The sequence below is a fragment of the Lissotriton helveticus genome, chromosome 4_2 (assembly GCF_964261635.1).
Source record: "Lissotriton helveticus chromosome 4_2, aLisHel1.1, whole genome shotgun sequence".
NCBI classification, from domain to species: domain Eukaryota; kingdom Metazoa; phylum Chordata; class Amphibia; order Caudata; family Salamandridae; genus Lissotriton; species Lissotriton helveticus.
In genome coordinates this window covers 10,207,369-10,234,600 of record NC_136064.1, presented here as the reverse complement: position 1 = coordinate 10,234,600, position 27,232 = coordinate 10,207,369, and the positions used below count along the sequence as shown (strand labels likewise).

The 27,232-nt window shown below is 43.5% G+C and overlaps 1 protein-coding gene across 3 annotated transcripts in view; it reads right to left on the bottom strand.

Annotated features, from left to right (window-relative positions):
* C4_2H8orf48 (chromosome 4_2 C8orf48 homolog) overlaps positions 1–27,232 on the bottom strand; it is a 283,223-nt gene that overhangs the window by 52,408 nt on the left and 203,583 nt on the right. For 2 of the 3 annotated variants that reach the window (XM_078640112.1, XM_078640114.1), the window contains one exon: positions 4,017–4,169. In XM_078640112.1, the coding sequence (XP_078496238.1) occupies positions 4,017–4,169 (153 nt within the window). Of the gene's footprint in view, positions 1–4,016; positions 4,170–13,251; positions 13,646–27,232 lie in introns of those variants that run through there. The other variant, XM_078640113.1, reaches the window with a different exon arrangement.

Here is a 27,232-nt window from a genome sequence, read left to right as displayed (position 1 = left end):
GACTCATACCTGAGACCATACGTACAGAATCTGCCCTCTCATATTGATGACACGAAACATGTCCTTAACATTATGAATGATGTATTGTGGGAGAGTGACATGATTTTAGCAAGTCTTGATGTGGTATCTCTCTACTCAAATATAGATCATGAGAAAGGAATAAGAGCCATTGAAACTTTTTTGAATAACAGACCAGTTGAATTTCTTAACCATACATCCATGCTACTAGAGATGACTAAAATGGTGTTAGAGAATAATTACTTTCTTTTCGAATCTACCTGGTATAAACAAAAGATTGGGACTGCGATGGGTTCTAAATTTGCTCCGTCCTTCGCGAACCTCTTCATGGGGAGACTGGAGGCGGAGCTTATTTGGGGCCCAAAGGGCAGCCGATGGATTGATCATATTTACTACTGGGGTAGATTCATAGACGACTGTCTACTATTCTGGAGAGGCTCATCAGATGAACTAGAACTGTTTTTTCAATATTTGAATACAAATGATATGAACATGTCATTCACTACCCAGTACAGTAAAGAAAAACTGACCTTTCTGGATATTGAGCTTTTTGTGGAAGATAACAAATTGGGAAGTCGAATGTTTCGCAAAGAGACTAGTTGCAATGCTCTACTTAGAGCAGATAGTTGCCATCCCAAAAGCCAAATTAAATCAATCCCCTATGGGGAAATGATCAGAGCAAGAAGAAACTGCTCTAAAGACGAGGACTTTCAATGTAATGTAAAAGATATGATGAGAAGATTTAAAAATAGAGGATATCCTCATACTGTTATCACTGAAGCTGCACGCAAAGTATACAGCTTACAAAGAAATGATACCCTGAAACCTAAGAGTAAAACAGAGGTCTCAAAGAACAATCAGAAAATTCGAATGATAACTAACTTTGGTATAGGAAGTCACAAACTATTTAATATCATGAACAAACACTGGCAAATGTTAACTTCTGATAAAGATCTGAAACCCTTTTTAACAGAACGTCCGAGTATAACATACAGAAAAGGAATGACTCTTGCCAATATAGTGAGTCCAAGTTATCCAAAACGAGCAGTACCAGAGAGCCAGAGTGACTGGCTCCGGACATGCCCGAAGGGTTTTTTTCACTGTGGAAACTGTAGCTCATGTAGATGGGCAATGAGGAAAGTAACCACTTTTGATTATAACAACACAGGGACATTTCATATTGACTCATTTATTAACTGTGAAACATCATACGTTGTTTATGTTATTGCCTGCTTATGCGGTAAAATGTACGTAGGTAGCACAGTAAGGAAACTGAGGGAACGTATGATTGAACATTATAGGGCACTTAAGAATGGTGATACAAGGTACCCTATTTCTTCACATTTGATACAGAATGGGAATGACACAGAAAAACATAAATTCCTGTACCATGGTATTGAACATGTAGCACCAGACAGGCGAGGAGGAAACAGGCTACTTAAATTGAGAAGAAAAGAGGCACGATGGATTATGGTCCTTAGAGCAGTTGAAGACGGGCTTAATATAGATTCTGAGCTCCAATATTATCTTGGAGAAAATTAAGTAAATGATCAGCGATAAAACAACATGGTAACCAAATTATGATTGTGTTATATATTATTTCATGTGACGCATTATCATTTCGCTGATTTATGATGAAATTTCTGCATTTGCCCTCTAACCCCCGCTTCTGTTATATCTAATATTTTCACTAATATTTTAAAAATATAATAGAATGATGTGGGGTGCCAGTAACTTTGACACTGACAGTCATCACCAATTACGAATATAGGATCTACTAACGTATAACCTGATTCGGTGTGCGTAATAACATGTAGCCTACAGAGAAAGTTGTAACCACGAAGAGTATAAAACTAAAATCTAGCATAATTAACATATGATCTTCAAAATAAGAAGTAACTTCATAATTATATTTCAATGACTAAAAAGCACTAACATTGACCCTGAATTATATGTTAAATAATGAGAAATCGGAAATAATTATTTGGGTTAACTATTAAATGTGTATTTAAGAGTTTAACTATAGTGGCCACCTTGAATCTAAACGCGATATTTATTTTCTTTGAACTCCCTACTCAAGATGGCGCTCATGAAGGCCACCTTCTGATTCGATAAGCAAGACTTTACTTACATAAGATGGCGCTCACGTTAGACGCCGGTTACACAGGAGATAGAACACTGACAAGGTTAGTACATTGTTCGTTTTAAACTCGCTTCTAGCGTAGAATTAATCTAGAGTGTAGACCCTAAAACGGCCCTCTATATTAACATATATTTATTCTCTTTGGCCTCCCTACTCAAGATGGCGCTCATGAAGGCCACCTTCTGATTCAATACGCGATACTTTACTTACATAAGATGGCGCTCACGTTAGACGCCGGTTACACAGGAGATAGAACACTGACAAGGTTAGCGCATTGAAGTTAACCGCGATACTTATTAACTTCTGACTCCCTACCTAAGATGGCGCTCATGAAGGCCACCCTCTGATTCGTCCTTACATAATATGGCGCTCACGTTAGACGCCGGTTACACAGAACATGATTAGGAGTTGGAGGAGATAGAACTCTGACGAGGTAAGCGCTATGTTCACTTTAAACTCGCTTTTAGCGTAGAATTTATTTAGAGTGTAGATCCTAAGATGGCCCTTTATATTTACTTTTAGAATTTGATAACTGGGAACGGATTTGAAACAATAAATGAGGAATTGAAGACATACTTTCTTTGAAGGTGAGCACAGAATAAGGTGGCACTACATTTTAAGCAACAAGGATTATTGTCTACTACTCTTGAACCTCTAAACTTTAATTTTATAGATTGAAAAAAGAAACTCAAACATCGTGCTGATTACAAGATATTATTTATCGACATATACCCAATTAGCAAAACCTCATAGTCTGAATGGTAAGCAACGCTATCTGTAGGCTCTTGTTTTACATTATTAGTGACTAAGGATGTAGTCACATAGAAATGTTCATTCTTCTTTCAGAAATAGGAAGAGCCTTATAATACTCAACCAGTTAGAAAGAACTGGGAAGTTATGGATATCGTTTAGTACTAAAAAGGTAATCTAGCAACAGATAATCCTCATTTAAAGAATGATTACAGAGTGAACTAGTGTGTATTTGGATAAATTAATCTCATTGATTTAAATATTATTTTGATTGGTGAAGACAGTCAGGACAGAGTGAAAGGCTTCCTCATACCATTTCAGAAGTTATATTGTTTGAGTGAATACTTTATTTTATTTTATATAGGACTTCTGGACTTGTAGCATAGGAGAATTGTGTTAAAGGCGATAGACCCAGATGTTTTAGATGTGCGCTGTTATTTCGACACTGGGATCCACACTTATTATGTTTTATATACACTGATGTATTTGGGAACTTTGTGCTTTACTGTCACCTAGGAGGTGCTAGAATGAATAAGATTAATTTTCTCTTAAATAACGCTATATGTTTACAGTTTTGCTTTTGGTTTATACTTTGTCCCTTTTGGATTACAGCCCTGATGAAGTTGTTGTTACAACGAAACACGTGTTGGCTGATCCATTCATATGATTGTTGCTGATAAAGAACCTACATTGTGTGAAATTATATTGGATGTTCTTTTCACAAGACTGATCTGAATATAAAGACTATTGTGAATTTGACGGGTCCGAGTGTCTTACTGACTAATGGACAATATCTGATTTTTTGAAATCCTATTGTATGGAAGTGCAATATATGGAATTACTTTATAGATAAATTTTGCTCGGCAGGAAACTTTTGTTCTAAGTGATCTCCTGAAATCAGGGGACTTGTAAGGAAGTTAGGTAACCTCCCTATTCTGCCTAGTAGGATTAAATTAAATCAAGAATTTTACATAGCCGAAATTATTAGCTGAGCGCCCATTTACCTGTTACCTACACTTTGTATTAAACATTTTAAAACATTCACCTAGGTAAGTCTGGACAAACCAGGACATTTTTGGTTGGTACAATCATTTACTGGTCTTACCTTAAGGTACAACTGTTCCTCTAATTTCTCCTCAAGCAAGATCACCTCCACTGCTGTCTTTCGTCGCCTAATAAAGTCGAATTTAGCCAGTTTAGCTTTTTTTGCCAAACAGTCAGGACACTTAGAGGGCTCGTGAATTTTTATTTCTTTCGCCTAAAGGCAAAAAACACAAAATTAAACTCATGCATGCAGTGTGTTGTAAGAGCTGCAGCTCAACCCACTGAACAGCTAGAAGAGCAATTTAAAATCCAGAAAACAAATATCTTGGTAAAAGAAATACAGTCCAATAAAATAGCATCTATTGACAGGCATCTTGTCATAGGCACGGACTGTGCAATTTTACAGTTTTTAAATTACGTCCTGACTCCCCCAAAGTACTCAAAAGAACACCAAGCATAATAATGTTACTAGAAATTTTTCATTCAGCCACCCGCCTTGCAAGAATCCTATTCTATTCACATGAAGTGGCTCTAGCATTAGAATTGATCAATAAGTATGATGCAAGTTCTTTACTTAAAGACTGGTCTCCTGGTGGCTTAGACATACACTAGAGTATATATATTAAAGCCAATTCATTTAATGTTAGGGCGATGACGCCTTTATTAGATCCCATTCATAAAATATTAGGAGGATGAATTACAAACAAAATCCTACAAACAGGCTGTCGATTGGAGATATAATATATTTATGACCACAGTAAGGAATATTTACTAGTCAATTATACAGATATTTTATTGATCAGCATTGCTCTGAATTTCTAGGTAGGACTCTGAGTTTTTTAATTTTATAAACACTATCAATGAATAAGCCTTTCGCTAAACCATCACAGGACCAAGACAAATAAGTGATTTGAAATCAAGAAAAAAGTATTTCCGTGTACTTTCGAAAGTATCAGAGACCAACCACTTTCAGTAATTGATCAAGTGGCTGTTAATGTTGTGGCTCTCTGGTTGTGGGGACTTTTCTAAGTACAAGAACTTATAGATCGGGGTCGCAGAGTAACCAATCCTTGGTGTTGCTACCAAGTTTAAAGTGAAGGTTTTCAAGCGGAATCAGATAGAAACGATTTTTGAGCCTTCACTGGGCTCCGTGCAAGATCGTTCCTGCTTGATTAAGTCTTGGGGCTACTCTTGGGGCTACCAGCCCATATACATTGGGCAGAATCCACGACACTAACAGCTGTTGCCCTGTTTGAAGGGACAACTCTTTCAAATGCTAACCGAGACTAATGCTAACACAAATGTGTTTGGGAGTGTTTTATGCCACCTAAGCATGACCACTGTAAGTACGCTGCAGACAGAACTTCAATTTATTGCAGAATTAAAATTCATTAAGCTGGAGGCCGTTCTAATTGTAAAGAATCAAAACAAATGTCCTACTTCGGACCAACATAGTTCAGGTATAAACAGACAAGTCCGTCCTTCATAGCGAAAGTATGCACAACAAACACGAAACAAGCACTGGCAAAGCCAATAGGTCTGGCACTGGCATGACAGAGGCTTGTTTTGTAAAACTATTCACTCATTCATACACAATGCTTTATTAACAATACTAAAAATCACTTTATTGTTGGGTAGCTGTCGGCCACATGCAGCAAAAAACCCAAAAAAAATCAGCTTAAGACAAAAATAATTTTTGGGTTTAAAAAAAACATACATTGCAAACATAATCGCTGGCACTAAAGCAAACTACTTTGTTTACGGAAAAGCAGCTTTTGTAAGAGCAGAAATACACCATTCACTGAAAATTCATATTCTTTTTTCACTCACTGCTGCAGTGAGCGAAAGAAAAATATGAATCACACAAATACTGACCAATGGATGAAGAGGGATGGCTCAGAGCTCCTATAAGACAGAGTGTAAGTGTATGCGACTGCCTAGTATATTCTATTAAAATCAAAAGGACTTGGCTAACCCCAGACCAAATAAAGTGACTCAAGCAATAAAATTAAAAGAATGCTTAGTAAAGTTGAATATGCTTCAAGTCAATAATAAAGAATCCCTATATTTAAAAAAAATATATATATCATGAACAGTACATAGCACTCTATAGGCAACAATGTTTTTTATGCCTAGTCATTTGACTTAAATTCCTCTTATTCGTCAAAAGGATATTAATTCCACTAAAAGCTAGGGCCATAACAAGATTGTGCAAATACAGGTCATGGCCTTTAAGTACATTTTCTCTTGATAAAAAATGTCAACAATGGAAAATGGAAAACAAAAATCAGTAGATCACAAAAAACAGAATAGAGCCAGTTCACATTCTTTCAAAAGTATTACTGTTACAAGACTATCTGGATGTTCTTAGCCTAATAGTTGGGGGATGTCATGGTGTTTCTTTACATACCCCAGACGTAAAGTTCAAAATAAAAACTTCAACCCAGTGTGTCAGGAATATTCTTACGTTGGTGGAGGGAAAGAGAGCGACAGGTGACTTTAACATAGTATCAAGTGCCCATGTTGTCTGGATTGAAGTTTAGATTTAGGCACATGCAGTATCACAGAAGAAACACCGTTCTCAATGATGTTTGTGTGTTTTGGATTGAAGCAATTGTTGTTCAGCAAAATTCAGATAACATTTCCAATAACAATTTCCCGAGCATCGCCAAATCATTGGACCATAATCAATAAAAGAACCCTTTGCATGTATTTAGTGAACGTTTGATCAAGTAGTTACCAAAGGTTTAATCATATTTCTCTCAAACATGCCCATGAATATATTTGTGTAAGTAGGAGCAAATAGGACACCCATAGCACTTCCTTGGAGCTTTGAAAAATATAATTAATACATGCACGAAGCATGCTGGTTAGACACAAATCCCACATATCTGTTATCATATTAGAACATTGGAATGTCGGGAGCTCACCTGCAGACTATGGAGTGGCTCCGGGCTTATAATGGCTGGTTTAAGCCTTCTTCTGAAACATCCCAATTTTTGTTTTTCCGTTACTCCCGTTCTACCCTTAGTTGGTGGAAAGTTCTAGTAGCCTTATAGCCCTTCTACCTTGAGTTATACCCGTTGTTAAAGACCCTCACCATCACTATGGCTCGGGCCTATAATTCTGATTTAGAGCCTTTAACAGTAGGCTATATTGTTAGAGGCTATATAATAGGCTGGTAAATTTTGCAGGTAAGAACAGAGAACAGTGATTCCATCTGATTCTTGAACAGATTTATGTAAGCTTACTACATCATGTGTGGCAAGCAGATAAGTTATCATGACGTGGAACTAGCTGAGCACATTTTTCGTATCTCTTGTATATAAAGGTAGGTCTTGATAAAGGACTGGATCCAATGGCCTATACACTAGAAAATCTTGGAAATTTTACAGTTTATTCTGATATTATTAACTGATTTTCCTGGCAGTGGGTGTACCCACTGTTAAACACTTAATGTAGAATATAGTTGTTAGATGTGTATTGTTCTACTTGGGGGTGGTTAAATCCTGTACTTTCTTCTCTGTGATTCAGCTAATTGTTTAAGATAAGGGATATATTGGCCATGCAGTAGACATCAAATTCCTCAAATTACATTGAGAACCATTAAGTTGGTGTGATACCGAAGGCATTTGGTCCTCTGTTTGTAAAAATATATTTCCCCCTTTGCCAAGTTATTTCACCAAAATAGGAGGGTTTGAATGTAAGGCTAGAGCTCTTTTAGTGCGAATATAGGATAAGACTTACCTCTAGAGGTATACTGACAGTTGAATGTTCAAGATACTGTTTCGCTTTGTTATACAATAGGTCAATTAGGTTTCTTGGCGAGAGGTAAGGAGGGACTGCAAACCTTTCTACAAGATTACTTCTTCACCAATTCTGGTGCAGCCTGCTCTGCTCCTATGGATTCTTCACTGCTATAAAGTTATCCTAATAGTGCATCGCAAACGGGCATTTTTCCTGATAGTCAAAAGGAAGCTCTGACACACCAACATCAAATAGATGCTGCTGTTCCGTGCCAGACTAAAAGTGATAGCGGATAGCTCATCGTTGTTCTTTGACAACACTGAGACTACATGGGACTGGCTGGAAATGCACAGGGCAAGCACGGACAGTGCATCTGGAACCTAGCCCCCACTACTTATGAGATGAAGGCAATCTCGATGCGCCCCATGGGGACTCTCGAGGCAGCAGGCGGAACAGGGAAGGCTGCAGTGGTGGCTACTGCAAATGTTTTTTTAATATTAGAGGCACATGACCCGAGTGCACACTTCCCGGAGTGACTCAGATATGTACTGCCGGATGGAGGCGATCTGCGGGGGCCTGCAGTTGATGCAGCGAGCTGCAGATGGCCTGTGACTGTGGAATCTACAATAGACGAACTAACCCCATGGGAGTGCTGGGGCAATACTGTGTATTAGGGCATCTTGTCCACCCGTGGAATGGTGGGTGGAGCTCCTACAACATCAAGATGGATTCAGGTGATGGGCAGAATGGACTGCTCCAGAGAGTGATCCTTGCGCCCACCTCCATTTCTTCCCTGTACACCCACTATATGGAAGAAAGGCCAATTTCTAGACAGCTTAATGTTGTTGGACGGATGGCTGTTGTCTTTCTACCCTTGGAAGAGGGAGTTGGGGATTCTTTTTTTATTGTAGCTCGGCCTAGACTTTGTGATAATCATAACACTGTAACATTACATCCCACTAGGTGACACCGCACTATATCACTGAGACAATGCAAGCCCCCCCCCCCCCCCTAATAATGGCCAAACCCAAGACAACACCATTTACGCACCATGATACAGCACACCAATAGTTACTCATTCCTGAGATGGAATGTGAGGGGCATGAGCACATCATCTAAAAGAAACAAAGCCCTGAGATACCTTCAAAGACTGGGTGTGGATATGGCCCTCCTGCAGGAGATGCACCTGATAAATAATGAGATTCCCAAGCTGAAGTGGAGAAGGCAGGGTCAGGTCGACACCATGCGGTTCTCCTTCAATATCCAGGTTCCTTAATCTAGATAAAGGCTGGGATACCTTTTCTGCCAATGTCCAGACAAATAAAGAGATCCAGTATGTGATATTGCAGGGACTACTTGACGGGGTCCCCATAGTACTGGGCAGTATTTACGTGTTGATCACAGGGCAGAATCCATGCCTTGCCTCCCTGGCACCAATTCTATCAGATAGAGAGCAACTGACATGGATACTTGGCAGCAACTATAAGTGCATAGGGAAAGTCCATGCTGACCGCTCCAACCCACCTCTCCCTGACACACCTACCATTTGACTTGAACACGAGTTTGAGGCCTGGACGACACATTGGGGACTGAGAGACGCTTGTTAAATAAACAATGTGCATCAACAAGACTACTCATTTTACTCCCCAAGCTATGATTGACATGCCAAATGGACAAAATATTATGTTCTCACAAATGCTCAGATAAATATCCATTAAGTTCCCCATCAGACCACAATCCTCTAATATTGACTCTCCGCTGGCCCCATCATCCAACCCCCATACCAACATGACAATTGAAGGTGCGACTTCTGCACGACCGTCTTTTCAGAGACCCGCTAGGAGACCGTATCAGTATATATTTTACTGATAACGAAAAACACAACGACCTTACACACTATTGAGTGGGAGGGCTACAAAGTGACGGTTAGGGGACACCGCGATAGAGGGGACCTTCAACGCATTTGAGAAGAGAGTGCAGAGGTGAGAACTTGTTGGACAGGCCTCCGAACAGAGAAGAGAGGAGTTGCAGCCATTCAGTAGAGCCTCAATGCCTATCCCTACCGTACGTACGCAGCACTGTCCCATACAGAGAGGGGCAGAGCAGGTAGGCGGTTAGCATAGCTTATGCGCACAGAGAGTAAATCCCCTCCCCCCAAGTCACTTGAATCAGAACTCCTACAGGTAAGATAGTACGCACCCAGTTTGAGGTGCACAAGGAATTCAGCAGCTACTCTTCCGACCTGTACGCGCCACACATACAAGCCTTGGCCCACTACATTGCTTCCTTCTTGGATAGGTCAGAGCTGCCCAACCTACCAGAGACATCTATGGAAGCATTAGGCAGCCCCATAACTGAAAATCAAATATAAGCTGCATTGAAATTCCTGGCGTGTAACAAATCCCCAGGAACTGATGTTTTACCAACCATATTCCTCCACCCTGGCACCGTGTCTGGCTGACGCATCAGGAGGTACTCACAAGGTTAACCCTACCGGCAACAACTCAAGAGCTCTCCTAGTCTATGTCGCCCAGCCAGGGAGTGGAGACACTAGATATCTACTCCTACAGACCCCTGTCCATGCTGGACCTGGACTATAAAATACTCTGTAAAGTTCTGGATGACAGACTCCGACTGCACTTACGGGCTCTAGTACACCCGGGTCAAAACAGGTTCATCAGGAGACTGTTCCGAAATATTGGTGAGAGTCAGACCCAGAGAGGCACTCAGACTTGTTGATCCTGCCGACAGACTGCCTAAAGGTCATCAACACAATACACTGGCACTTTCTGAAAGCAGTAATGCGTTGGATGGCCTCAGGAGTGGGTTTGGAAAAGTGGATGTCGCTCCTCTATGCTGATGCATTTACCAGAATGCGCATGAACGACTGCATCTTGGCGCAGAGAAACAAGACAGGGATGCCCGCTGTCCCTAAAGCTGGATGCTCTAGCACTGGAGCCTAAGGTGGATGGAGGCACGTGGCAGGGGAGTCAACTATGTGACAGCGAACACTGCATATCCCTCTACACTGATGATATGCTGCTGTATTCGCAAGTGGCAGCCACAGACATACTGTGGAGTGCGAGACTCCTAGACAACCTCTGTAAGATATCAGGACTTTGCACCAACTGGTTTACATCATGCACATTCATGCTGTCTCTGAATCACCAATGTGCTCCACTGGAGGTCATCTGTATGGGACTCCAATGGGAACCAGTCCCTGTGAAGTAACTTGGAATGTGGCTCTATCATGGGGAGGCGGACACCCGAGAGGGGAATCTGGGAGGTGTGTTATGGTGCCTTTGTGGCAGCTTAGATGTCTAACGTAAAAGTAACTGATAATAGCATGGATCACCTTATCCAAAATGGTGATGCTCCCACTTTGGGAATCTCCCTGTTTGGATCACATAGACGTGGTTCAAGACAGCAAGTACACTACTATGAGACCTGATGTGGGATGGAGGCAGACATAGTATCACTGACCACCCTACAGTGCCCTGACGAAATGGTAGGCCATGAGGTGCCCGATTTTGAATTATACTATCATGACGACCCGCTGCAATGGGAGGCCAAGTTGCTAAATGGGTTCAGACTTGCCAAACTGGGACATATGAGCGACAAACAATGGGAGGGCTTTTTGGTTGTCCTAATGCTGGGTTTAAAACTTCAGGAGCCCAAACCCACTAACTTAGTGGCCACTGCTCTCCTATGCTGCACAATGTCCTGCTGACTTTCAACAGGGGCCACAAACTTATATCGTCGCTATACAAATCTATCCAAATGATGTCCACAACCCCGCTATTGACACAGAGGTCGTACTGGGAGATGGCAATAGGACGGAAACGGAGGGATAAAGAATGAAAACACATAATGGCTCATCCACACAAGGTCTCCAGAAACACTAGATTGCGCACACACAATGAACTTCACTGCGGAATACTATCTTTCTAAAAACAGATAAAAAAAATGCCCTCTGTGCCACACAAAGGACAGACTTCATACAGATGGCATTTGCGTACCCATCCGTGGCCAATTTCTGGCAGGAGGTCACAGCGGACCTGGGGAGAGCAAATGGGAGAACACCAGCATTAACCACAGAGATGCATACTGGGCCTATATTGCCGCTCCCTGTCTCCAAAGGTGCGGTCTAGGCTTACAGACCTGGGCCTGGTCATGACCCGCCAAGCAATACGATGCACCGGAGGTACCCTGAGGGGACCCCCTTACTACCATTGGAAGGTAGAAGCCAACAGAAGAGTGACGGCTGAGGGCGTAGGGCTCCAAACTGAAGAACGCAAGGGGCTATGTCAGCACTCAACAGAACCCTGGAACGAACTGACAGACTCATTTGAATGGCTAGCACCATAACCACACAGCTACTAGATTGAAAGCGATCAATAGAAACTCTCATGATTGACAGCCCCCAGGCCATGAACTATAGCTAGGCAGAGGGGGGCAGACCAGACGAACAGCTGTTATCAGCGAACACAACTAACATTCAACACTTTATGGTGTACCAGTCCGCACTGACGAGCCATGCGAACGATATTGCTTGGATGTTCCTCTACTTTAAACATACATTTATTGTTACAGCCAATGACGAATCTCGCGGAGTCTACACTAACCAAGAAACCAGATGATTAGAGCAGTGAAACGAACTGACACCTTAGACATCGCACTAACCACACCAAAACTATTAAGGCTATGTCATGTGAATTTATTGCATGTAATATGTTGTTGAAAATGCAATAAATAAATATGAAGAAAAAATGAACTTATCCTAATAAACTGAAGTGTTCCCAGTCCTGGCAGGTCATGTTGCCCTATATAAATGGTCTTTAATGTTTTTTATGTCGCTCCCTTCCTTGTGTGAAAATGTTCATTAGGGCCCCACAGTTTCTATGCTATTATCAAGTGGATCTGTATGGGACATTTATGTCTTTGAGCAAAGAAAACTTTGGGTTTCAATTTTCAAATATATCAACAAATGTATTCTCGTTCCCAAATGTGCCCAAATGTTGCAGGATATCTATCTCTTTAACAGAGAGAGTGTAGTAGCAAACAAACTTACCATTAATGATTTCTCTGATTCGGCATTATGCGTTTCCCTGTTATCTTTTCCATAAGTAATTACACAGATTTTGTGTTTCAGTGTCCTGTTTGGTGATATGTCTCCCTGTGCTCGGTTTCGTTCTGATATTTCTTTCCTCTCTTTTGAAAGCTAGGGTCCGGTAGCCTCAACTTGAACTCAGATGAAAAAGCAGTAGTAGTTCTGAATGTTTTAATTACTCTTAAAAACTCCCAGATGTGTCTGATCTGTTATCTGTGGCTTCTCATGGCACCTTTTTCTTTTAACTGTGCTTGAGTAATATGATCAATTTTTAAGCAAAATTATATATTTTTTCCCTTTAATAGCCCAAACAGACATCCGTATTTACAATTTTATTTGGAGGCCAGATGCTCTACAAATGTAGATTTTTCTAGTATTCATGACGGAAAATCTTAATTTTATTAAAGACACGGAGGCGAGTATTATGCTTTTCTTATCTTGCTTTAATTACACAGCAGCCAAGATAAGTAAGAAACTACAGTTCCCAGAGGGCCAGAGAACAAACTGGGCCATGGGAATGAAAAAACGCGAGAACACCATAACCAATCATAGGTGAGCTATCAGATAAAGACCCTAACTGACTGCGCAGCTTCCTCTTTTCGCTGGCGAGCAGATCAAGAATAGTCATTAAACAAAGGGAAAATGAATAAAATAAAGGATATAGCCAAAGTCCAGGAACATAAGTCTTGCATCAGGGAAATCCAAGGAAGAAGACCAAACAGGAGTCCAGGAGGAGGATCCAGAAGCGTTGGAACTGGAGAACTCGAAGGAGAAGATCGAAGGATTTGAAGGGTAGATCTTCTAGGACGAAGCCGGAGGCAGGGCTGGATTCGCTGTAGGGAGGGAGAACAAATGTTAACAATGTTGCGGCGGGATAATACTCGCCTCCGTGTCTTTAATAAAATTAAGATTTTCCGTCATGAATACTAGAAAAATCTACATTTTATGGCAAGACCGGAGGCTCCTATTATGCTTGTTCAAAGCATATTAATAACATCAGAAGCCACCGTATGCACAGGTTTACAGTAGAACATACGAAATATACTGTCATTTGACCAGTCTGCTGATCTCAGAATGTCTTCTAGGCGAGAGCCAGACCAAAAGGCTGTAGAAGCCATGGCTCCCCTGGCCGAATGAGCCCCGAAAACGGAGACATCAATTCCGGCAAGAGACATGATCCAACGGACCCAACGGGCGAGGGTAGGAGAAGAGACGGGGAGATGGGGTTTCCGAAAGGAAATAAGGAGTTGAGAAAGAGAGGGCGTTCTGAGATCAGCAGTTCGGTGTTCGTACACTTTTAAACATTGTCCCACACACAGTTTGGGATGAGCTGGAAAGTAGGGGTAAAACACTGAATCCAAATTAGTCTTAGTACGTCTGCGTATCTGAAACAGCACACCTGAAGGAGAATATTGGCGGGTAGAAACATCTAGAGCCTTAACATCAGAAACTCGCTTAATGGAAACTAGACACAGTAACATGGTGAGTTTAGCAGATAGCATTTTCAGTGAAAGAACAGCATTATCTGGCCAACTATTAAACAATTTAAAAATCACTGTAACATCCCATAAAGAGGTATACTTAGCCAACGGAGGTTTCGCACAACGTACACCCTTGAGTAGACGACAAATCATAGGGTGAGCACCAACTGGTTTACCATCGATTTGGGAATGGTAGAGGGAGATGGCAGAGCGGTAGAGATTGATGGTGCGGTAAGCCTTACCGGCACTGGCTTGTGAACCAAGGAAATTAATTATGAAATTCAGAGAGGCTGAAATGGGATTGAGGTCCCTTTCAAAACACCAGCTTGTCCAAAGAGACCAGGCGGATCTGTATGCTTTGGATGTTCCCGGAGCCCAAGCCTGGCTGATGAAGATCGAAGCCTCTTGTGAAATGAGGACGTCAGAAGAGGAAGGCCGGAAACTTTCCAGGCCGAGAGTTGCAGGGAGGAGTCGAGAATGAGACTGTGTTGTTCGCCCTGATGATTGAGAAGTAAATCTCCGAAAGAGGGAAGAAGGACCGGGAAGTCCACTGCCATTTCGAGAAGAGTCGGAAACCAAACCTGGGCTTGCCAGAAGGGGGCAACTAGAACCAGGGACGAAGACTGGCGGCGAACTTGAGAAAGAACCCTGTTGATCATCAGAAAAGGAGGGAAGGCATAATGAAGATGACGAGACCAATCTTGCAGGAAAGCGTCTGTCGCCAAAGCCAGGGGATCCGGGCGCCAACTGTAAAACCGGGGCAATTGAGAATTGAGACGGGAAGCAAAAAGATCGATAGAGAAAGGGCCCCAAAGATGGGAAAGAGAGAGGAAGACGGATGGACACAGCCTCCAATCGCTGGAGTCTCGAAGAAATCTCGAATGCCAATCCGCCACGCTGTTGAGATCTCCAGGGAGATACTCGGCTGTCAGAGAAAGATGATGGGCGAGGCAAAATTCCCATAGACTCTTTGCCAAGTCCGCCAGGGGTTTGGACCTTGTTCCGCCAAGATGGTTGATGTAGCGGACCGCAGAAACATTGTCCATGCGGAGGAGAATAGAACAGTGAATCCTGTTTTTGGAAAGGCTTTTGATCGCAAAGGAACCTGCAAGCATCTCTAAACAGTTGATGTGCAACTTGGACTCCTCGGCGGACCATGAACCTCCAGTCGAGATTGGTCCACACCGGGCGCCCCAACCCGACAGGCTTGCATCTGATTCTAAGACTAGATCTGGGGCCGTGGCGAAGATAGTGCGCCCGTTCCACGCATCTAAATGGTCTATCCACCATTGGAGCTCGGTGCGGGACTCGGGGTCTAGCGCCACGAGATCTGAATATGCGAGGCCTTGTCGAAGGTGACGGATTTTTAGGCGCTGAAGTGCACGATAATGGAGAGGGCCGGGAAAGATGGCCTGAATGGAGGAGGAGAGCAGGCCGACGATCCGTGCAAGAGATCGGAGCGACAAAAGAGAGGACTGAAGAACAGATAAGATCTCCGCTTTGATCTTGGAAACTTTGGATAGGGGAAGGCGAAGGGACGCTGCAGCAGAGTCCACCAGGAACCCCAAGAACTCCGTGTTCTGAGAAGGAGTCAAAGACGACTTGTCCTTGTTGATGAGAAAACCCAGATCCAGGAGAAGGGACTGAGTCAAAAGAAGATCGGAGAGGAGAGACTGTTTGTCTGAATTCATGAGCAGGATATCGTCCAGGTAAATAATTAGTCTTATGCCAAGAGAGCGAAGATAAGCGACCACTGGTTTCAAAAGCTTTGTGAAGCACCAGGGCGCGGATGATAGGCCAAAGGGAAGAGAGGTGAAACAATAGTTGATACCTGCCCACTGGAACTGAAGAAATTTCCATTGAGAATGATGAATGGGGACCGTGAGATAAGCATCCTGAAGATCCAGACGGACCATCCAGTCGCTGGGACGAAGAGTGTCCCTCAGATGTAAAATGGTCTCCATTTTGAAATGGCGGTAAACCACAAACTGATTGAACCATTTCAGATTGATGACCGTGCGGAGCTTCTTGTTTTTCTTTTGAACAAGAAAAATGGAGCTTAGAAAGCCTGAGGAGTCGAAGGGAAAAACTTGAATTGCTCTTTTGTGGAGAAGAGCCTCGATCTCGTTTGAAATTTGAGATGTCAGAAGAGTTGAAAAGACGAGAGGGGGAGGAAGAGAATATTGGACGGGAGGGGAAAGGAATTCTATCAGGTAGCCTTGAACCGTGTCTAAGACCCACGGATCTGAACTGAGGGTGCACCATTTTTGAAGAAACAGTTTTAAGCGACCCCCTACAGGAGGGGAAGAAGAAAGGCTTACCTTGTTGGTTGGAGTTTTGACGATAGTTTCGTTGACTTTTGCCTCTGAAGCCACGGCCACGTTGGGGATAGAATTGAGGCTTGTAGTCCTGGCTGTTGTTGAACGAACCTCTGGAGCCTTGGTTTTAGGGACGGCCGGAAGAGCGACCCCTGCCTCTGCCGGCCCGTCCAAAAACCCGAGGGGCGAAAACCTTTTTTACTGTTTGCTGGGCTTTGTCCAAAGAAGCAAAAGTAGAAACAAATCTACTAAGGTCACGAACCAGAGATTCTCCAAAGAGGAGACCATTCGCCTTGGGGCCAGGATCCATGGGTGCCAGATTTGAAAGTTTAGGATCCAATTTAATTAGGAGACCTTTTCGGCGCTCATGAGTGATTGCGGAGTTAGCATTTCCTAGAAGGCAGAAGGCGCGTTGAGCCCACATGGAGATGTCCTCTGCCGAAAGTGCAGAACCCTCTAAGCGAGAAGCTTCCGCTAAATCAAAGATGCGGGCGAGAGGGCCCACAATGTCCAGAAGTTTGTCTTGGCAAGTGGTCCAAGCTTTATCCACCCCTCTGCGGGGGTCCTTGCCGAATTTGGAAAAGAATGTGAGGAGAGGTTGGTCGATGGAAGGGACCATCGTAATTTTGTCAGGGAGAGAAGGCTTAGGGCATTCAGATTTAAGCCTGGCTCTTACCGGTGCTTCCAAAGGGAGACGCAACCTGGCAGAGATATACTCTCCCACATGGTGAGAAGGGAACCATTCAGTAGAATTAGGGTGACGAATAGTGGAGGGATCGAACATGGGAAAACCCTCGGAGTCAAAAACAGGCTCAAAAGAAAAAGAATCCAATTTGGCAGATTTAGCAGGGGGGGGGGGAAGGGTCAGGGGCATCAAACAGGTCAAACAATTGGTCAGCGTCATCGAAATTAGCATCATCATCATCATCATCTGTGTCCAATATGGTGGAAATTACCAGTTTTCTCCTAGGAGACTCTGCATGTTTCTCTTTTTGTTTACGTTTGCCCTCTGAGGCAACAAACCCCTCCTTAGAAGGAGGCCTGGGAGGAACTGGGTCCTCAGTCAAGAGCGAGGAAGACTCGCTAATCAAAGACGCTTTTTTAGGGGCACGAGATTGCGCAGAGAAATCCACCTTTTTCTTTCTGCTTTCCCCCGCAGAATGGGCCAATATCTTGGACATGATGCTTAACATTGAATTTTCCATATTTTTTGACATTCTCTTCATAGAGACCTCCACAGCCGTTTCCACAGAGTTATTAATAAATTTATTTAAATCTTTTTTGAAGGTGTGAGAGTCCTGAGAAGGGACCTCCTCTGAGGAACTATCGCGTTCCATAACCAGGCTGTCAAACCACCAAACGCAGTACACAGGGAAAAAATAGCCCAGTGAATTCTGAGGTAGGCGAGGGTTAATTGAAGTGCAGGGGCGTGTGTAGAGGCGGGCCGGGAGGCGTGACGCCCGAAGGAAGCAAGAGACCAGAACCGGAATGCAGGCAGAAGGAGAAGCCGGTGGCCGAAGGTTTTCCGAGGTGAGGAGAGGACGGGGAAGACGCGCGAAGCAGCGCTTGTGAGGGAGAAACCAACGCGTGGCAAAGAAGGGGGGGGGAAGGGGGGAACGAAGGAATACAAATTGAAATGCCACTGAGAAACGCGCGTAGGGCGCTCAGACAATAGCGCGAGGTCGCGCTTGACAAGGAAGCAACAAATTATTGAAAACTGGCACAATTAAACTTTATAAGAACAATAAAACACTGTGAGCAAAGATAAAAGGCACTTATCTGACTGCGAGCAGCAAGAAAAGAGGAAGCTGCGCAGTCAGTTAGGGTCTTTATCTGATAGCTCACCTATGATTGGTTATGGTGTTCTCGCGTTTTTTCATTCCCATGGCCCAGTTTGTTCTCTGGCCCTCTGGGAACTGTAGTTTCTTACTTATCTTGGCTGCTGTGTAATTAAAGCAAGATAAGAAAAGCATAATAGGAGCCTCCGGTCTTGCCATAAAATTCTGATACTACCCTGTTATTGGTTTCACTTATGATTTGCGATCTCCACTGTATCTATTTCTGTTTGATGTTTCATAAGTTTGCTCTTTGCATTCTGCATTAACCTGTTTATACTATTATTATTGGAGGAGTCCTTAAGATTGATCTGCTGTGTCAAACAGTGTAAATCTGAATAGTCTTTCTTAGTCTCCAAAGGCATTCTTCATAGTTCGAAAATATGGGTGTTCAGAGGACAGCACCATGATTCAGTGATGGCCATGATTTTCGGTGTCACAGTGTGGAGGCTACAAACAACCAGGCATCAAATAGAAAGCTTAACACTCATCGGTAGCAGGGCACTGCAGTAACACCAAGACCTGGAATCAAGACTTGTAGTGAGATGGTTCAAAAGGGCCTGAGATTAGTACAATGAGGTCAACATAAGGACACTTTTATAGAACCCTGATGAAAGGAAGGAACCATGCTATATCTCTTGGTCTTAAATTCCAAAACTTCAGGGGCACCATTATAATTCAAATAGTTGTAGTGAGCCCTCAATACCTCATTCCCTGTTCAAAAATGGTTCACAGGCCCACTCGCATAATACCGGATTGTAATGCTTGGGTCTGGGGTGTTTGAGGAGGGAAGGGGGATTGGTTGATGGGACAAGGCAATCTCGCCAATAAGCCTGTTATCTTGCATCCCCAGCGCACCTTCAACATGACGCTGATGAGCTTGATTCTTCAGGATCAATCTAGGTCATTCTTGCTGCAGATCCTTGTCACTCCTTGGTAGGCTCGCGTCTTGAATCACTTAATTTTCTTGTTTAAATATCTTTGTTTTTCTTAGACTTTGTAATAAAACAGGATTATTGGAGGCATCATACCTGCATATGCCTGCATATGCGAAATGACGTCATGAGAGCAATTGACATATCTGTGACTAGTTACATGAATATGGGTACAATACACAGTTATGCTTACTTGTCACTGCAGGAGGACTATATTTACAAAGCAATGCATGCTACTTCCTGTTCGCACTGGTGCACTTCGATCCCCACTCGTCTTGAGTCCATCACAATGGGTTCAGAAGGCTGGGCCTTTACTCTACCCTAGTCTTAGTAAGGACAGCTTCTTTTCGTTATTTTCATACTTGGCAATCCAGCTACTCCTCCATGAAGGAAGACATGGACGCTAATCCTAGAGTTAGCCCTAGCCTTGAAGTCAGTGTGCAAACAACAAAACAAAGAGTCTGAGACCTCTGGTGGTGGATAGGGAGGATGACATATTTCATCTTTCTCCACACCACAAAGATCGGGGCAGGCATGTAATAGTTAATTATAAGGCAATCTGATATTACACCCTTCCAAAATGTTGGAGCCAAAAGTCTTTTATAATACCTTACATGGTAAACAACATACAGAAACCCACTGACATAAATAAGGTGGAACTGGATGTTTTTAAAGGCATCCTACAATCAGGAGTATGAAGACTAGTAAACTTGTTTCCAGTGACTCAAATTAAGTGTGGCTCTACTTTCGGTTTCTTCTAGCAGCAGTGATATTGCTTGGTTGAACGCAAAGTAAGGCAGCAGAGAATAGTGGCATATTCCTTTGAATAAATAATAAAGATATCTGGCTAAATCAGAGGGGCAGGAAATGCAACAAAATAAAATATTGTAAAGGAGGTATTAACCATCAAAACAGAGGTGAACCCAGTGTTGTCTGTTTACAGAGTTTTTAGGTACTACCAGAGGAAATAGTGGGCTTTAATCAGGGAGGAGGGGCATAGTGCTATAGATTTATTGACATTGGACATTACAGCCTTAAATGGAAGACTTGCACATAGGTCTTTCATGTGGAAGGAATTTTGAGTCCAATGTATAACCATGTTGCTCCACAGGCCTTCATTAAACTAGGAGGAAAGTTGCTAAACAATCTTGGCAATTCAACTAACCTCAAATATTTAAAACTTCTTGAGAGGAGCAAGAGAAACAAGCATTGGCATAGCCAATAGGTCTCGCTTTTGGGACGTTATAAGTATTTACTTATGCAGCACAATATCCTTGGTGCAACAACATCAACTGTTGCATGGCTAAGCACTTATAAGATCCCAAAGGCGAGACCTATTGGCTAGGCCAATGCTTGTTCTAACTGGAATGTGCCCATAAGGTCCTGGCACGAAACCTGCCTCCTGGGCCCAGTCTACAACTGTGGTGGCCCGCCTCCTCCGCTACAAGGACAGGGACTTGATCAATGGCAACTTACGAGTGGACAGTAAGGTGAACATTTCCCAGATTACACAATGCTGGTCCAACGTCAGAGGACTTCCATTCTAGAAGTCAAGAAAATGCGCCTGAAGATCATAATCGATGGACAGGCCCACTTCTTCACGAAACCATCCGAAGACTGGGACTGCCTAGAACAGTTCAAAGGCGATACAGACTTTGACACCAGCCAATGCCCGAAACCTAAATGGCAGCAGCAGAAAAATAAGAAGATACTGCACCATATCTCGAGAAGACAGATGGCCCAATGCCAGGCAAATGTGATGGTACCAGTCCGCCACTGTATGCGCCTCACACCGCCCTCCCTCAGCGACACGCCACAGGACGTACAACCAGATGGTTTCACAATGGACTCATCCTGTAAGGAACATTGGAACATACAAGCCTTAACCCCTAGAATGGTGGCCAACATGTCCAGTCAGACACAAGATGCTGCAGAACTCTAATAGGAGAGCCTACGACCCGGAATGGCACGGATGCTAGTGCTGGCCCCAGGCATGTGCACTGAACTACCTTAGACAATGTCCCTAGAGGGTTGCAGCAATCCCCCATTGACTTTGTGACCGATGCATAGGTGAGCAGAGTGCTGATGTCCACTGATGGATGGCTCCCTCCTCGATCGACCACTGTGCACAGGTGCGTGGAAGGATGAACAATAGACCATTGGGAAAGTTGACTAAGTTTGGGCAGTTGGCATCGACCATGCTGCCCTGGGGAGTGGCAGTTGGGAAATATTTATGTTTATTTGGTTGCTCCACCATGCCTCACACATGAATGAGACTTGGGCTGCTCATGAAACCTCCATCACATACCATATCGTACAACCCACATTGCAGACACACCAGGTAAATACAATATACTGACGTGGAAAATACACGAAATGGGGATCCATGGGAAACGTTGCAAGGTACTGGTCTACCTTAGGCGGAGGGGGTAGACATTGCACCATTACAGGAGATGCATCTGCTGAACACGGAGATATCAAAACTGAGGAGACATTGGAGAGGACAGATGTTTGCCATGGGATGCTCAGCGTTGGTCAGGGGCACGTTAATCTGGCTCAAACAGCCATGAAGCCATCATCACAAAGATAGATAAGGTGGAGATAATAGAGGAAGTATGTGCTAGTGTATGGGAGACTAGATGGCACACATGTGCTCCTAGCTGGTCTTTACGCCCCTAATGTTGGTGACCAAAAATGTCTTGAGACCATCGCTAATACACTGTCCAGATAGGTGACCTGCCCACACTACTAGGGGAGGACTATAACAGTATAGCCAATGTGCACCTGGATAGGTCGACCCCGCATCTCCCAGATTCTCCCTCAATTCGGTTGGCCTAGGTCTTTGGCCAATGGATGACAAACTGGGAGCTAGATTTTCTATGGCGCACCCAATACCCTGGACAGTGGGAACACTCATTCTTTTCCCCTATACTTGACTGTACGATTAGATACCCTGCTGTGCACGAATGCAATGGAAGCATCTACCACATCAACTGAGTACCTTTCTTGCACAATCTCCAACCACAATCCGCTACTTATGGGATGCATTAGGGCAGGGCATCTATCCCAACATGGTATTACCCCTGTGAGCTTCTACATGAAGCAGTCAGCCTGGACACAATTGCTGAAGCCATTGCCACTATTTCCAACAAAAGGGTGACCTCCTGTAATTAGAGGCTAACGTTATACGACTGGAACGATCCACTCCACACGACACGATGAGCAGTCAAACACTAGGAGATAAACGGGAATAGTGTATGATTCTTCATAAGCAATGATGGCAGCACATGAGCTGGAGTATTCGACCCCCTCTCATACCAAAGTAGGCAAACAGGTTGAATGCTGGCATGGATAGTGAAGGCATATGACCGAGGCACTCCTGCCTTGCAGATCAGAACAGAAGGGGAGCAGTGAGGTCCACGCAGATGCACATCCATGAGGCACGCAACATCATGCAGAACTATACCAGCCTCAAGGGACAGTCACCAATGAGGCAATAGAGACCTTCTTGGATAGGACAACGCTTCCACATTTACCAGAGGAGCAAATGACTTTTCCTTGGCTCGCTGCCCGCCCTCCTGGAGCTACGTCTTGCTGTAGTATTTTGTATTTTTCCTCCCAGCACCTTCAAAAGCCGGTTAAATGCCAGCTCAGGGGCCCCGTCCAGCCGCCTCTCTCCTACCTGTCACGGGGGACCAGTGCCTTGAGGAGAGAAGCGGTACAGATTAACAGCAGAGAGAGGCTCTTCCCAACCTAAAGCATGTTACTGCTTGGCTTTGACTGCACTGCCTGAAAGAGGTCCTGTCGCCTCAATAAGCCCTGGCTCTCTACTACTTACAAATTGACTGGCAGTTATAAGTCAGTTATTGCCTGTCATAAGAATAGCGGCAAGTTATGGTTGGCTTTATGAATGAATCAGGGCGGGTTAAGAAAGCGCACCGCCCCACTGCGCCATTTTAGCAAGGCATTCTGCATAATTTTTACATAGCGCAAACCAGTGCTTTAAATGGGCCTACAAATGCATTAAATAAGGGGGGAAAGCCTGCATTAACAGAGCCTACCGGCAACTTCAGTAGCACATGGGACTGAAAGCCCATTCAAATCCCGCAGGGCTAATGTGGGAATTATAGCAGGGCTGACCAAGGATCTCATCCTTCAACTGCCGATAGTATGACCACCCATTTAGTTGATATGCACAGTGTGTAATTCAAGCACATACAAATAATGTAAATTGTCATGCTGCTGAGGAAGCAAGTTTTAGGTTATGTGACAGAGAGACACAGATACAAGTATTGGAACAGCAGCAAAATGTGCAGTTTAAGGCAAACTGCAAAAAAAAAAAAAAAAATAAGGATAAAAGACATGAAAGATTTGGTGATTGTTACTTAACATGTATTAGCTTTAGAGAAAATGAATTTACGGTTGCCAATCAAACTACATTTTGCATATATGCTAATTATTAAGTAAACTTCTGCTAAAGTAAAACAGTGAGAATGCAAGTTGTCAGTGATGTAGAAGTTCAGCGTCAACATGTTAAAAAGGCAAGGTTGTTTTCCGGTCCGGCTAGTTTTAGTTAAATAACATGTAATGCACTCGCTGTTGCAGTTATTTATATAAATAAACGTTGCAAAAAGGAATTGCGGAGGCTGTGTGTCACATTATAATTGCCACTCGGCTGCATGGTTGCCATTGTTATCCTGCTGTGGTACGTCCTCCAACCTGACGCAGAACGTGGAAAGAGAGCCCAAGCAGGCTGACATTAACAAAAACGCAATAAAGTTGTAATTGTGATGAAGGTGGGCTAACAGGGATGCATAAAACAGGGTAGACGGTCCAATTCGTGAGAACAAATTGGCACAATTTAAAAGATATATGAAAGGGTAGTGGACATGGTGTGATTTGAATCCTTTTTGCAGGGTGGTCAGGAGGGGCGGCTTTTGTACCTCTAACTGGGGGGTCAGGATTGTCCGTGGAGACATCCTGGAGGACCATAGGGGTCTGGTGTAACCCAATGGACGAGACAGGCTCTTATATCCACACGTAGGGCAGACTAGAGATGCGAGGGGCCAGTAGCGCCTGCATAGCCCCGGGAGGTGCTGCTTGCTCCGGTCACGGTGGGACACTCCATGGATGCAGTGAGAGCATGTGAAAAGGCACAAAGTACTCTCCACGGGAAGCTGCACTGGTAGGACCCTCACAAGCAGAGCCCCAGCACCACCACACCCTGCCCCCCTTCCCCAGTAGAGAGCGGGCCCGGCATGGGTGACCAACCTATCGATCAGAGTGTCGGCAACGCTCCTGGTATTGTGCCATCTCGGAAGATCTTGCAGGCGTATCGGAAGACCAGTAAGTGGGCTTAGGTTTGAGGGGTGTGGGAGCCTTAGGCTCGGGTGCAGCAGCTGGCACCACCACCGGCTGCTTCATAGAACTCTTCTTTGGCACTGCTATGGTCATTGCGGCTCCTGGATAAAAGAAGGGCCCGGCCTGCCGCAGCTATCACCTAAGAACTGCACACTCCACTGCCGGAAGTTGTTGCCGAAAGTCAATATTTGGCCATTTTGATTTAAGACCCGTTTCCCTGAAATAAAATTACCCGTTAGATGCGCATGCATATAATCTGCCATCCCAGAGTCAGGCAAGACGTCCCACTCTCTTCAAGTCTATTAATATTACGCGCTTGCCACAAACCCCCCAAAAATTATACGTGCACGGAAAACATTAGGTAGGGGCTGAAATATTTCAAGAATGTTAATATGACGTGCTTGCCTAAAAATAAAAATAAATGTATACGTGCCTGGGACGCACTCGACAGGGAAACTTTTCAAGTGTATCAATAACATTACGCGCTTGCTGGGAGCCGCTGCAGGACAGTCTCTGTAATGCAAAGCAGAGCGCCACATTCACCCACCCCTAAGAGGAGTGAGCGAGCAAGCACGAGCTAAGAGGACCTTGCGCAAAAGTAAAACAAGCTTCTCTGGGCTAATAAGTGGGGAGGAGTGCGAGAGAACACACAGAGATTCCCTTGCGGGAGCAAGCAAACATATGTTGCTAAAGCTCGCTCCCGCAAGGGAATCCCCAAACGCGCACGCATTGCCATTGAAAGCAATGCAATGTGTGCACGTTTTTGGCTGAAAAGCCAAAGTGATTTCTATAGGTCTTTTTCCTATGCAGCGCATGCGCACTGCGTAGGCGAGACCTAAGAAGGAGTTTCCTAACTATAGAAAAACAGAGAATGCCAACAGATAGGCAATGAGAAAAAAGACTTCTGCAGAAATTACAAGAAAATTACATCTATAAAGGAGTGAAAAGGTTGCCATGTATATATTCAAACAATTTAAAACACAAAGCGGGCAGAGGTCTCAGCCGATGATTGCATTGTAATACTAATTCTTATTATCAAGCTCTCATAAGAATATAATAAAAGAGTCGAACTAAAGTAATTATTCTTTTTCACAGTTGCTTTTGTTTATAGAAAACACTGTCCTACATCAGACTGAAAAAAGTATTTGAAAAGAAATGATATAATTTTGAATGCAAGGAAAAAAGCCTCCCAGATAAGAACTACGACCCAGATAGTGTACTGTGGTTGGCAGGGGAGCACAGTTGCAGCACACAAAGTGCAGGTTTTTCCCACACATGGAAAATGGCATATGTTGGTTATGGCCCCACCTTAATTTTGGAACCTTTCCCAATTCGAATAGTGTATAGGAACCTGTGAATTCTCCTCTTTGGAACCAAAGCCTATGTGTTGACCTTTGTCCAGCTGGCACCCAAGGTACTCTTTAGTACTATGCCCGGTCACATATTTGTGTCATAGATCTCGGTCTGGTTTCAAAATCTGGTTGAATGTGTTGACCCTCTAACAATCTTTGGTCATAGAGAACTAGACTCTGGGGTCCAAACGATCGCGTGTTGTATGGCGTTTTAGATTCCCTTATATAGGCATAAGAAATTAAACCCTTATTTAGGCATAAACCATGCTACCCAAATACAGGCATAGCTACTTCCATCCGTTCACCAAACGTCACAACGATTTCTTGGACAACCAGTTTAAGCAGTTAGGGACTTTCCCTTGTTTGAATATTGATTTCTCCAAGAACTCAGTTACTTTACAATGAGCAACTATTCCCCAGGGGTTCATTCATGACGTTCATATGCCCGACTTTACGTCAAACATGGCATTCCTAAACACCTTCAAGGTATAAATATACCTTTGCTTGCTATAGTAAAACACAGTGGTTCAGAGCAGTTCGAAGACCTACTTGCCCGACGCAGCTCGCTACAGCAGGTGCCAAAGGAAGCCGACTCTCCAGCTGACGCACTTATCAGGAAGCTGCCCTTCTCTGCCGAGAATCCAGCTCCAGTGTTTCTGACTCCCGTTGCGGGGTGTTGGGAAATAGAGTCTTCGAGACAGATACCAGACCTCCTTCATTCTAGAAAGGTATGGAGCTGATTAGAACCTAGAGAAACCTTTGGTAGATTCTTTGCAAAACTAAAGCTAGGCAAAAGACTATACTTACTTCTTCCCATGTACTAGACTTAGGTGAGGTACATTGGGGTAGGCATATTTTAAAAGCACCAGTTGAGTATTTTAGTCTATGTTATTTATGTATGTATTTTTATATGGCTTAGAAACCATACCATGCTCTTACAGTACTATTTCATATTACTGTTTACGCTGTACGCCATTATACTTTGCTTTCCGCCTAACGAATGTAGCAGTTCACCACTCTTGCATGAAAAAGAAGACTGTTCAATAAACCTTTTTATTGAAAACTCCAATCTGACTATTTCTCTGCAAAACTCTGTAGAAACGAAGCATGCACGATTGACTGATCTATTGTTTCCACG